Source organism: Pseudonaja textilis, chromosome 9, assembly GCF_049901715.1.
Source record: "Pseudonaja textilis isolate UNSWEBS1 chromosome 9, rPseTex1.2, whole genome shotgun sequence".
Lineage (NCBI taxonomy): Eukaryota > Metazoa > Chordata > Lepidosauria > Squamata > Elapidae > Pseudonaja > Pseudonaja textilis.
Genome location: NC_141998.1, coordinates 26,185,453 through 26,198,373, shown reverse-complemented (window position 1 = coordinate 26,198,373; position 12,921 = coordinate 26,185,453). Strand labels below are relative to the sequence as shown.

General features: G+C 52.9%; 2 protein-coding genes across 6 annotated transcripts in view; one reads left to right on the top strand and one right to left on the bottom strand.

The window, feature by feature from the left end:
- USP28 (ubiquitin specific peptidase 28) overlaps positions 1-11,205 on the top strand; it is a 27,303-nt gene extending 16,098 nt beyond the window's left edge. Inside the window, exons 17-26 of one of the 5 annotated variants that reach the window (XM_087939246.1) lie at positions 305-496; positions 1,037-1,176; positions 1,328-1,507; positions 2,576-2,671; positions 3,884-4,062; positions 4,850-4,928; positions 5,262-5,341; positions 6,268-6,391; positions 8,110-8,276; positions 9,912-11,205. In XM_087939246.1, the coding sequence (XP_087795372.1) occupies positions 305-496; positions 1,037-1,176; positions 1,328-1,507; positions 2,576-2,671; positions 3,884-4,062; positions 4,850-4,928; positions 5,262-5,341; positions 6,268-6,391; positions 8,110-8,276; position 9,912 (1,238 nt within the window). In that variant the 3' untranslated portion in view covers positions 9,913-11,205. Of the gene's footprint in view, positions 1-304; positions 497-1,036; positions 1,177-1,327; positions 1,508-2,575; positions 2,672-3,883; positions 4,063-4,849; positions 4,929-5,261; positions 5,342-6,267; positions 6,392-8,109; positions 8,306-9,911 lie in introns of all 5 variants that reach the window. The other 4 variants (XM_026709059.2, XM_087939245.1, XM_026709060.2 and 1 more) reach the window with 4 other exon arrangements.
- On the bottom strand, positions 11,192-12,921 carry CLDN25 (claudin 25). Its single transcript, XM_026709001.2, has one exon. It carries the CDS (start codon positions 12,820-12,822, stop codon positions 12,154-12,156), a length of 669 nt encoding a protein of 222 aa, XP_026564786.1. The 5' UTR covers positions 12,823-12,921; the 3' UTR covers positions 11,192-12,153.

The window sequence follows — 12,921 nt, the reverse complement described above, 5'->3', positions numbered from 1 at the left end:
GACTTGAAGGCACAAATATACATAAAAGTGCATGAATCGTTGGGTCTCAAAGGCAGGAAAACTCCTCGTCTTTTTGGACCTGTTGGTGCACACAGGGCACCGCAGATCCGTTCTCAGCAACTGGGCTTTGATGCTGGAGACCATACATAACCATCCCGGCCGCGAATAGCCACTTGTGCCCAGCGCATCCTAATAAGAGGGAAAGGGCAACCAACAAGCTTAGTTCACCTGTCTTGCTTTTGTCGTCCGAGAGGCGTTCAGAGACGGGCCAACAAAGGACCCCCCGCTTGTCTTTCTTTGGTAGTTTATGATGACGGACAACCAGAGAGGGAAGTAGAACGGCTGCCTCTGGAGCTTCAACGCCACATCGAAGAAGACAACTGGAGGGCGGAACAGGAGATGGCCGAACTGGAGGAGCAGTCCTGCAAAATGGCCCAGGTGGAGCCATCCTCCGAGCCTCTGGAGTCCCAGGACCTGTCTTCAGACTCCAGCCAAGGTGAGAAAAGTTCTGCCTTCGCCTTCTGGTACCAGCAAACGGGGAGCTGAGACCGCAGGGCGGGAAATGATTGTCAGGCAAAAAAGGAAAGGGGTTGTAAAGAGGCTTGACCCTCGGTGGGCCCGTTCCGTCGGTTTGGGGTCCTCTGCGGCGGTTCCTTCGAGTCTCCTAGAGCTTCCTGCCTGCCTGGGGTTGCCGCAAGAGGAGAAGCAATGAAGGGTCCTCAAGGCCACGGAGGTGGTGGCCCCGTTTCCAGAAGAAAAAGCCCCTGAGATCAGAAGGTCTTCATCGATTCTACCTGGGTAAAACGGAGGCAGCCCAAATGTTCCTAAATTTAGGTTTTTTTCTCTCTGATTTCTCCTGAATCTTCCCTAGGCTAAATTGGGGAGGGGGACACACACTCTGTTTAAGAGCATCTTTTCCTGACGACCCCAGTCGGCCTTTAGAAGTGCCAGCTTCCTTCGGCTGCAGGTGTGGATCCTCCTGCCGTACCGTTGGGAAAGCATAAACCCTCGAAGGTTCCTCCTTTTCTCCTTCCAGAACACGCCTTCCCCTGCGAGTGTGGGCCGCATTCGCTCTCCTCCGAGCACGCCGTCCTGGCCAAGGAGCAGACTGCCCGAGCCATCGCCAAGACGGCCGACGTCTACGAGAAGGCTGGCGTCCCGGCTGCTCTTGACCAGGTGGGCGAGGGGAGGCGTGGCGGGCAGCCCCTTCCCCACCCGTCCTGCTGAGCTTCTTGCCCTCCTTGGGCCCCTGTTGCTGCTCCTCTTGCCTTCCTCTCACGCCCTTCTCCTCCTCCTCTTCCTCCTCCCTCCCCCGGTTCTGCCACAGCCCAAGGAGGCAGGTCCAGAGAAGGCCCCCTCCGAGGAAGCTCAGCCGCAGGCCGAAGAGCCCCAGGAACTGGGGCGGAGGGAGCCTCCTGCCCCACCCAGCTCTCAAGTTTCCGAAGTGGAGATCCCCAGTGTGGGGAAGATCCTAGTTAGGTCGGATGCGGACGGCTATAACGAGGAGGTACCGTCTCCGGGGAGGTGGGGGGGGGCTGCTCCCCAGGCCTGCTCCGCTCCTGATGGGGGCCCCCCTTCCCAAAGCGGGACACCCCCAGCCCCACTTCGAAACTGCCCTCTCCTTTCCCGTGGGGTCTTCCAGGTGGCTGGTCCTCCACACCCCACTGAGCCAACAGGCCGACCCAGCTGCACAAATGCGGGTCTGCCCTCCCAAGTACAGCACCCGTGGAAAGCAGGTCTCTTGAGGCGGGCCTGTTCCCCAAAAAGCCATCTGTGGGGTGCCTTGCATTGGCACACCTGGTCAAAGGCCGACTGACTCAAAAGTGAAAGTTTCCCCCCCGCTTCTCCCCAAGTCGCTGGTCCCGCTGTCCAATCCAGGGGCTGGCTGGTTGCTTGGTTACTTTCACTCCTCCCCTGGCCAGCCGCCTGCCGAAACGTCCTCGGTTCCCACGGGAAAGCTTTCTTGTTTGGGGGCTACAAAACCCCATCCAGCTATTTTCCCCTCCCCCCTCCCTCTCCCTTCTTCAGCTTGGTGGCCTCCAAGGTGGCCTCGGCCAGGTTCCCTTCGCGGTTGACACAATGTGGTTGTGCCGTACGGGGAGGCTGCGTGGCTCCTTACGCATCGCTTTGGGTTGTCTGTGAGGGTCCCTGGTGCCCTCGGAGTTTGGTTGTCTCCTGGAAGACGCATCATGACCCAACTAGGCGATGTCATCGGTCATAGAAGTCCAACCCCTCACTCCCTTGTAGCACTGACGATGTTACCTAGTTGGGCCAGGAAACGTCTGCAAGATCACAGCCAAGCTCAGAGGGCATCAAGGACCCCCCACTCCCACACACACACATTTGAACCCTGAGCTGTAGAGTCTCTTCTCTCAGTCACCTTCCAAGGATCTGGGAATGGGGGGAGCCACCCAAACAGAACCTTCCCTAAGCTGACCTTGGTTCTTTTGCCTGTGGGGTGACGGAGAGCTTGTTTCAATGCAGCCTTTCCCCCTCCCTCCCGACTCTCTCTCTCTCTCTCTCTCTTTCTCTCTCTCTCTTTCTCTCCTCTCTTCTCTTCTCTTCTCTGTGGCAGGTGATGCTAAGCCCCGCCATGCAAGGGGTGATCCTGGCCATTGCTAAAGCTCGCCAGACCTTTGATCGCGATGGGTCTGAAGCGGGGCTAGTCAAGGTAGTACTATATACCCCTAAGCGCCTTGTTTTCTTCTCTGTCCCCCAGGGATGAGGCCTTTTCCTCTGGGAGTCAGGGGCCTGTCTCCTCCTTCCCCCTTTTTTTTGCCCTGGAATGGGGTGGAGCGCAGAAGCGGGGGGTGTCCAGGTGTCCAGGTGGATGCCAGAATCGGCAGGAGTGGGACTTTTGCCCCACCTGAGCCGTCATTTGGGGGGCTAGCGTTTTAGAGCAACAACATTGATCCAAGGCAGAAGAGGGGGGACGTAGTGTACCTGCTTGTTATCCGAGCCCACGTTCACATTTATAGAAGATTCTAACTAGGAGAGGTCCATCTTCCCAGCTGAAATGCCGGAAACCTGGAAGTCTTCCTGATTCAAAGCAGAAAGCGGGAGCTATCCAAGTCCTTTGTGGAAATCCTTTCCACACTTAGAAGAAGGGAAAAAAGGAATCTTCAAGATAAATGTCCTGCCTTGTTTATTCCTTTTGTCCCAGATCACGTACACCTTAAAGTGTCCCTTAGCCCCACTGTGTTCTACAATGGTAGGAATTCTGGGACACTTAGAATCCATCTATGCTGTACCAGCAGCCTTCTCTGGTCAACGCGGAAGAGCAATAAAATAGGAAAACGCCCCAAAATAAACAGTGAGGGTAAAAAGAGCTATGGTAGAAAGTCATCTCCGTTTAAGGGCCCCATAATCCCTTGCGGGGTGGAGTCAGGGCAACTGAATGGAGCAGAATGTTTACTGACCGGATGCCCTTCCTGTCGCCGTTGTGGAGTTTTGTTCAGCCAATAAATTCCCATTGTGCCCAGAGAGAAATACCTGCCTCTGCCTAGGATCGAACTAGACAATCTTAAATGATAATCATGACTGGAACTGATTAATATTTAGGACATGTGTTCATTCTACTATCTTAAGAGATTCCTTTGGTATCTCTGGCACCTCCAGCAGGGGCCTGTAGAGGCCCCCAAACTTGGCAACTTTAAGCCTGGTGGACTTCGGCCATTTTCCAGCCAGCAGAGCTTGAGTTGGAGTCCGCCAGTCTTAAAGTTGCCACGTTTTGGGGCGTCTCTTGTAGAGTCTTGGCATCTCAGGGTCAAAGAAATCTCCCTTCCCTTGAAATCCGCTGCAAAACAAGGGCAGACTCTGTTACCGTGGATTCATGACGAGCTGGAGTGATTGAGAGCCCCGTGTCAACCCCTAATTTCCCCAGGCGTTCCGCGAAGAATATTCCAGGCTGTACTCCTTGTCCAGAGAGACCCCAACACCCCAGAATGACCCCCGCCTTCAACACGTCTTGGTTTACTTGCTGCAAAACGACGCCCCCAAGCAGGTGGTGGAGAGGACCCTCCTGGAGCAGTTTGCAGACAGGAACCTCAGCTACGACGAGAGGTTGGTGGGAAGGAGGCGGCGAGGGACGGCCAGGAGAGGATTCGGAGCCCCTAGTTGAACTGGGGCACCCCGGAGGCTCTCCGAGCTTTGGGGGGTTGGCTTGCAGGGGCTTCCTTAGGATTCGGACGCGCACGAGAGACCAAAAGGAGAGAGCAGAGCAATAGCCCTTGGACTTATATACCGCTTCCCAGTGCTATTACTCGAAGCGGTTTACACAATCAGCGTCTTGCTCTCCAACAATCTGGGTCCTCATTTTACCCACCTGGGAAGGAGGGAAGGCTGAGCCAACCTTGAGCTGGTCAGGATCAAACTCCTGGCAGTCGGCAGAATTAACTTGCAATATTGCATTCTAACAGGGAGGGGAGGGGAGAAAGGGAAGGAAGGAAGGAAGGAAGGGCAATAGCACTTAGAGTTATATACTGCTTTATAGTGCTTTCCAGCCCCCTTTAAGCGGTTTACAGAGTCAGCCTCTTGCCCCCAACAATCTGGGTCCTCATTTTACCCACCTGCGAAGGACGGAAGGCTGAGTCAACCTTGAGCCTGGTGAGATTCGAACTGCCAAATTGCAGGCAGCCGACAGTCAGCAGAAGGAGCCTGCAATTACTGCACTCTGACCACTGCGCCACTGAGGCTCATCTTTGGGTTCCAGGTATTGGGAAGCCACCGGCCCTCCGTTTTGATGGAAGCAAACGAAATTGAAAATGTTGGACTAGATGTCACACACAAACACACACACACACACACACACGGAATTCACAGTGTTCCTTCTCTCTCTTCTGGGCAACAGGTCAATTAGCATTATGAAAGTGGCCCGAGAAAAGCTGAAAGGAATTGGCCCAGACGAGGTAGACATGGAAGAGTACAAGGTAAGAAGCCCTGACTTTCAAAACACACACACACACACACACACAGCCACGCGTAGCTTTTGTGAAAAGCAGACCAGTTCCTGATTCCCTGTCCCAGCCTGTTCTGTTGAAAAATAAACAAACTACTTTGGGGTGCTCATTACGCCCATCCACTAGCTTACATTTAGCCACAATGCGCATCTAAGATGACTAATCAACCTCTTGCTTGGCACGACTCGGGCCCTCAGCCAGGGGCCACCTGGGCAGGGCAACAGCACCAAGAAGGGAGGGACGGGGGGATGTTGGAGTGGAACATAACAACTACCAAGACTTGTATGTTCTGTTCCTGGACAGAAATGGCATGAAGACTACAGCTTGTTCCGCAAGGTGTCCATCTACCTCTTGACGGGGTTGGAGCTTTATCAGAAGAACCAGTGAGTTCACCCGCGGTGGTTTCAGGAAGGGCTCTAAAACAGGGCAAAGCTGGCTGGGGAATTCTGGGAATTGAAGTCCACCAGGCTTAAAGTGGCCACGGTGGGAGATCCCTTCTCTAAAGGCTCCGGGCCTCGAGTTGATGCTTCCACAGACACAGCGACATATCTCGAGTCGTCGACAGGTGGGCAGTATTGGGTTTGGTCTGTCCTGCCTCTGTTTTGGGCACTTCGCCAGATCATTATACAATTTTGTACAATCCAAGGAGGAACGACTCGATTTTAATAAGCAATAATAAAAGTTCTGAATCTGGGCGATTCCAAAACCACTCTGATCATCCTCAGGAGGGAACGGAGGCGGGTTGTTCGAATTCCTCCCGCGCTTTCGGAAGGGCTCCCTGAAGTTGCCCCTCTTCAGGTTTCCGCTACTCCTAACCGGATCAAAACAACGATATATTTTGGGTTATTTTTAAGCGCAGGAGGAAATCCTAAAACGTCTCCGTGGCAGTTTAAACTCCCCTTGATAAAGCCTTTTGCCTCCAGAATAAACCAAATAAACAGGATGGCCTGAAGGTGGAGCAGTTGTGGGCCGCCTGAGACTGGATATCAGAAGAAGAACAGAGTTGGAAGGGGCCTTGGAGGTCTTCTAGTCCATCCCCTCTGCCTGCTCAAGCAGGAGACCCTGTACCATTCCAGGCAGAAACAGAGGAGAAAGGAACCCCGTCAGGATCCCTGCAGGCCAGGAGAGGGTATTGGGCGGCCAGGCCAGGCCAGGTTCAGCCCCAGGTTGCAGCCCCAGGTTCCTGTCTGCCAGGGAGGGAAGCGGTGGCACACATACCAGGGGTGTGTTCCTCCATCCTACAGGATATGAGACACACACACACACACACACACACACACACACACCCTTTTTTCTTGCCCTCTTAAAGATACTGCGAGGCTCTGACCTATCTGGTGTACGCCTACGAGACCAACACCGTCCTGCAGGCCAAAGGAGCCAGCCGGGGCGCGGACTCCTCTCTGATCGCTCTTTACAGAAGGAAGTGCCTCCTGGTGGGTATTCAGGGGACCCTTCCCCTCCTCCCCCCCTTTCAAACTTGTGGAATTGGAGGGAGGGGCAGAGTCTTCATTCCCCTCGCTGTCATTCGGGCTTACGCTGAAAAGGGGATGTCGCTGAATGCTCCTCATACCAGCGGTCGCCAACTGGTGGGCCGGGAACTACTGGTGGCCCATGAGAAAATTTGGGTGGTCTGCAGAGAAATGCTCCCTCCCCCAAAAGCAATTAATCCAGGCTGCGCAGGAACACAAGGCTGCACCGCCCACGTGGGCCGCCTACTCTTCGCCCGAGTGCAAACCTTACCTTGAGTAGAGGCACGCGAGCTGGAAGTGTAAGGTAAGACCAACGGTGGGGAAGGGAAATCCACCCCGGGGTGGCTTGCTGACGTTGGCGGGGAAGTCGGTCCCATATTCCAGGACTGGCCCTTTGGTCATCCTGGAGCAGCTGCTCCGGTCCGTGGAAGGCCGGTGCACCCGGGTGGAGAAGTAGCTGCTCCAGTACGACCAAAGGGCCAGTCCTGGAATATGGGACCGACTTGCCCACCAATTGTCAGTCGAAATTCATATCAGTGGTCCATGGGATTTAAAATTATGGGTTTGGTGGTCCCTGAGGTCCAAAAGGTTGGCGACCCCTGCCTTATATGGCTGTAGGGACGGTAGCCCTCGACTTATAAATAGTTTATTTAGTGACCATTCGAAGCACTGAAAAAAGTGACTTCACACTTATGTGTGAAGCATCCCCACAGTCGTGTGGCTGACAGTCGGATACTTGACAACTGGCTCCCGTGTCTGACGGCCTCCTTTTGCCAACGGCTTCCCTAGGGACAAGCAAAGTCCATGGAGAAGCCGGAGTCACGTAACAACCATGTTACTCGTTTAAGAACTGAGCTCACTCACTTAACGGGTGGCGAGCAAAGTCGTAAAATGGGACAAAAGTCACGTGATCCATTTCTCACTTAGCAACATAAATTTGGGTGTGTTGAGGGTTACCTGTATCTCTTTAAAAAAATGTAAACCACATCCAGTGCCTGCAAATGGCCACATCCACCCAGCCTGCCCCTCTTCATTTAGAAGTCGTTAAAACTTTAGAAGTTTAACTTTGGGGTAATTCTTGCGGTTATTTCCTTTTTTTTTCTCTTTTAAGCCCTCCTCCTCTTCCCCAGCTGATTCTGCAGGGGTAACAGGTTCTCTTGTCAGCTGGACTTCAACTCCCAGGATTCCCCGGTCCTCTTCAAGTGGCCGAGCTTGACAAAAACAGCTACACTAACTGGACTGGATTTCTCAGCCTTCTTGCCAGACCTTCAGAGGCACGGCTGGCTGGGGAATTCTGGGAGTTGAAGTCCCAGCCGCCTTCAAGGGGTCCAGCTCAAGAAGTTCCACTTTATAGAAAAAAAGGGTGGGCGAAGACCCAAGCTGGGTTGTTTTAAGACAGAGGTCCCCAAACTTGGCAACTTTAAGACTTGTGTGGACTTCAACTCCCAGAATTCCCCAGCCAGCTGTGCCTCTCAAGGGCGGGAAGGCTCAGTCCAGTTAGTGCAGCTGTTTTTGTCCAGCTTCACCACTTGAAGAGGACCGGGGAATCCTGGGAGTTGAAGTCCACAAGTCTTAAAAGTTGCCACGTTTGGGGACCCCTGTCTTAAAACGTCCCTTCTGAATGCTGGGACGAGCCTTTCTGAAATCCTCGCCCACCGGCTCTCCCTGGTGCTTTTCCGCAGAGGCTGAACGACGCTGCGGCCGCCCTCTTCGAAAGCCACGACGGGAAGGAAGTGGACGAAGGGGTCGGGGTCTTGAATGAGCTGGTCATCCCCTGCATGCACCTGATGATGAACAACCACGTCTCCAGGGACGACCTGGACGCCATTGAAGTCATGAGGAACCGCTGGTGCGCCTACCTGGGAAAGGACGTGGGTGGTAAGCCAGGTGTCTCTCCTGGGCACCACACCAACTTCCTTCTGCCGGCTCTGGTTGCCTCTTGGGGTTCTGTTTGTTGGTACTTGTAAAGAGGCGTCTGCATGCTCACGAAGCTCAACTTTTACTCACTGCTCTCTCTGCTCCTCCCTCTACGTTGCAGTGGTGGGGCTTTTTTTAGTCTATTTATACTTGTATTAAACTTACCAAAACGCAAGTAAAAATAAAGATAGTAGGACAATGGAGGGGGGAGAGGAAAGTGCAGTGTGTAAATAGGAAACAACAGAAAGAAAAGCATTAGCTTCCAGTTCTTTTCAGTGCGGTAGAATAAAAGTAATCAGATTTCACGTTTTTTAGTTTTGCACTTGGGATACACTAGCCGTTTCTATTGCAGCAAACTTCTCAGCAAATCAGGGTTTCCCTTTGTTTTTTTTTTTCCCCCTTGTCTCAAACACAACATCTGGCAGCTGTTTCCATGCAGCAATAAAACTTTTCTTTGATCAAAGCCGCTCATTTGGCCCTCTCTGCTAGCCCTATGGACACTGCGAAGGTGACGGGAGAATCCTCACCAGGGGCCAGTTATATCTCCTGTGGGTAGATTCAAGTCATGGACCTGGAGTTGTCTTGTGACTTTTAAGAGGAGAAGCTTGCAAACTGATGGTTACTCCAGTGCAAGCGAGCAAGTTTCGACGGCTTCCGTTGGAGGGAGGAGGGCGTGCCCGAGCTTGCTTCTTGGGGAGGGATTGCAGCAAGCATTCTCGGTGGCCTGGAGTGGTTCAAGGCGCACCTTCGTGCACCCAGGATACTTTAGCTGTGACTCCCATCTTCGTGGCGGCTGGCTGGCGGACCGGTTGCTCGACTGAGCCACCGAAAGGGCATCCCGTCCAGTTTTCTCAGGGAAACCCGAGAGAGGAAGTCCTAGATCTGGGAGGCAGGTGGCTCTGCCCAAGGGAAAGGCTTATTCTTGGGAACAAAAAAGAGCGAAAGAAAATGAGAACCTTAAGCTGCCGGGTGGTGGTTGTTGCTGTTTTTAAACGTATGTAGAAATGTAATACAGCTGCCCGATGCAATTCTGGGTAACGTACAGCCACCGCCACCAAAACAATATAACAACCCTTAAAACAACGAACCATAAAGAGAACCAAGATTGGGAGAGAGAATTAAAAAAACTACTTGAAGACTCAAACAGTCACCTCACCAGCTTCCCAGGGGATCTTCGAGGTTGGTGGCAGGGATAGGGCTGACCTCCCCTTGTGGGGGTTCCAGAGGGCAGGAGCCATGGCTGAAAAGACCCACTGTCCAGGTTGCTTTTAGTCAGGGTTCCCCAAACTTGGGCCCTTTAAGACTGGTGGACTTCAACTCCCAGAATTCTCCAGCCAGCAGAGCTGGCTGGAGAATTCTGGGAGTTGAAGTCCACCAGTCTTAAAGGGCCCAAGTTTGGGGAGCCCTGCCCTAGGGTGAAGCTCTTTGGCAGCGGGGCCTGCAGCATACCTCTCCCTGCCAGACCTGAGGGACTAGCAGAGGCACCTCCAGCCTTACGTGGAGCCCACTGCCTGGGAGGAGCCAAGCGTTGCTCGTAGCCGATCCCCTTCTCTTTCTCCCCCTGCAGAGAAGCTTCAGATGAAGTTGGGCGAATTCCTGCCCCGCCTGCTGGATTGTTCCCCGGAAGGAGTGGTCCTCAAGGAGCCCCCCAAGATCCGCCCCAACTCGCCCTACGACCTCTGCAGCCGGTTCGCAGCCGTGATGGAGTCCATTCACAGGGCCTCGGCGGTGGCCGTGAAATAAAGCGCGGCCAGGCCTCGCGGCTCAAGCCCCGCAGGCCTCCTGAGCCGTCCTCCCCCCCCACCCGCCGTCCCCAGGAGTGGGACCCTCTTGCCAGAGGACTCTGTGTACCCAGGATCCTGGAGGGGAGAGGGGACTGCGCTGGAGGACTCCACCTTCCGCCCGAACAGCGATGCTGGGCATGTCTAGGAAAGAGGCGGTCGGTGTGGGGCTTCTCGGACGGGCCCTAGTTGCAGGCAGGCACGAATTTTGGAGCACCCACCGAAGTCTCCCTCCCCCGCTGTTAATGACTGACTTTAGTTCCTGCAAGGAGCTTGCCGGGAGTGTTTTTAGGAGAAATCTGCCCTTTTACACTTAAGCCTTGTACATAGACGATTCCATTTTTTGCCAAGTTGGCGCTTTACCTAGCCAAGGGCTTTAAAGCGCTTCTCGAGAGCATTCGGCGTGGACCCCCGTTAATTTTCCTCAAGGCAGCCCCTGCCACACAGGCTGATCTCCATTCGGCACCGCTGGTCTCCCTGAGTGGGACAATGAATAGTGACAAGGACGGCATGGAAGATGCCGGCAAGGGGCCCTTGATCCTTGCTGACCTCCAAGCACAGCAAGTTCGGGCATAAGTCATCGACAAGTAACACGTAGGGTATCTCTGGGTGAAGGAGCCTTAATGGTAAACAAGGTTTACTCGCAGCGAGACAATACACGTGTTAGCAGTCCCTTGGCTCTCCACGATAGCCATTCTTATGGGGGGTCCACTTGATATGCAGCTGTTGCCCTGGCTGCTGGTTTAAGCACTGGCATTTATGCCAGGGGGGTGGGGGGAGGAAGAGGAGGAGGACAGAACTGCGCAACCAGCAGAAGGCCGAGATTGGAAGCCACTTCTTGAACCTTCCCCGGAATAATTCCTTCAATGTCAATCACCGAAGTTTAATTACCAGAGTAGTTTATGCACTGAAGTCAGGACAAAACCAGGCTGAATAAGTCACACTTTTAATGGTTATATTTTTTTTCCTCAAGATCTTTTAAATGTTTTTATTAGAATGCTAACCAATTGTGATGGGAAATACAAATCTGGTGAGATTTCTGGTTTCAAAGTGCAATAAATGTTACCCTATTTAAAGATATTTGTGGTTTTGTTTCTATCCCTGAAAACTACACACAACTTCTCCTAATTTTCAGCAGTAATTTTGAAGCCTCAAGGCAATGCTGCCCCGTGGCAGTTATTTCACACACACAAAAACCGACAACCCCTTTGATTTCCTTAAATTTGAGGTAAATAGATAGATTGCTCCACCCCCTCTGGTTGTGATCCCCAAAGAGGTTGGCAGGCTGCCAGCGCTTGTGTCCTTCGATTGCAGAAGGCCGACTCTAGAACTGTTTTGAAGTTTGGAAACTCTTCCTACGTAACCTTTCTATCAAAAACGGTTGGCACAACAATCCAGCTGTTGTGCCCCTTGTTGATGAGAGTTGCCTTAAGACAGCATCAAAGGCTAAGACTATTTAAGAGGAGAGTTCGCTGAACAAAAACAAGGCTGGCTCCTGAATTCATCCACGGAAACTCACCTCATGCCTTGGTTTGTGCACTGCGCTTCCGAAAATATTATCCAAGTATCGCAAAGTCTCTGCTCGAGATTGTTGATCTGGCTCTTACGCCCAGAAAGAGAGTTCCAATTTCTTGTAAGCGCTTAATTGCTTTTTAAAGCCTAACAATGCTTGTTGAATGGATTTTTATTTTGCAGACATTCTATCCTCCTGGACCAACATTCCTTCCATCCTTAAACCAGGCCGTTTTTGCGTCACTCTTCTCCAGAAAAGATTAAAGGTGGGGACAGGGAGGAGGAGGAAAAGCATTGTCTTCTGCGGAAGAGTAAACATAGGCTCGAGTACCCTCGAACAGCACATAAACTCAATAATATATTTCTAATTTGCACCTAAGGAGGATAAGGTACACAACAACCAGGACGCTTCCCCAAGCCGTCCTTCGCAGAAATCTAAGCCCCCAACTCTTAAATGTTCCACGTGTCGAACCGTCGTCCCATTCCAGGTGAGATCAAGGTGCTCAGGAAGGTGCATCAGATGACAAGGTCTGCGTTTTTAGGGGGTGGCTGGGGACGCTGGGTGGCAAGCGTGTCTACCTCCGCTTTGTGGCAGATTGCCGGCCTCTTGGATCCCTTCGGGGTCTTTAGGAAACAGGCAGCAGCGATTACCAGGCAGCCGCCCAACAGGAGGAAAAAGGCAGCAAACCAGCCCAGGAAAAGGGCTTCACCGAATTCCCACCTCGGGACAACGTCTGGTATGGTTTGGTCCCAAAAATCCTGCACCGTGTTGTAGGCAACCCAGGAGACGGGGACCAGAGTTGTCAGTCCAGAAAGGCAGAAGAGGATGCCGCCCATAATCCCCAAGGACCTCCTCTGTCTTGGGTCGCTCGTCTTCAGGAAGTCCGATCCCAGAAGAGCCAAGGAGAAAGCCAGGAAGCCCAGTCCGTTGGAAGTCACCATCAGAACCCTGGAGATCTTGATCTCCAACGGCAGGGCCAGGAGGGAAGCGTAGTTTTCACACTGCATGACCATTTGGCTGACACAGGTCTGCCAAAGCCCCATGTTCCAGATTTCAAGGTCATTCAACTCCAAATTGAGGCTCTTCCAGAGAGGCACGTAAGTCGTAACGCAGGACAAGACCCAACCGAAGAGGGAGACCAGCAGCCCACTCAGCTGAACGGCCGTGCTCTGGTGCCAGTTCATCCCTGGATGGTTTGGATGGCCTCTTCTTACGATGACCTTCGAGCTTTTGGTCCAAAGCTTGGATGGAAATGTTCCTGCAGCATTTTATGCTGTCGAGAA

Excerpts from the sequence above, each read along its gene's own strand:
- CLDN25 (XM_026709001.2), bottom strand. The coding sequence starts at position 12,822 with ATGAACTGGCACCAGAGCACGGCCGTTCAGCTGAGTGGGCTGCTGGTC.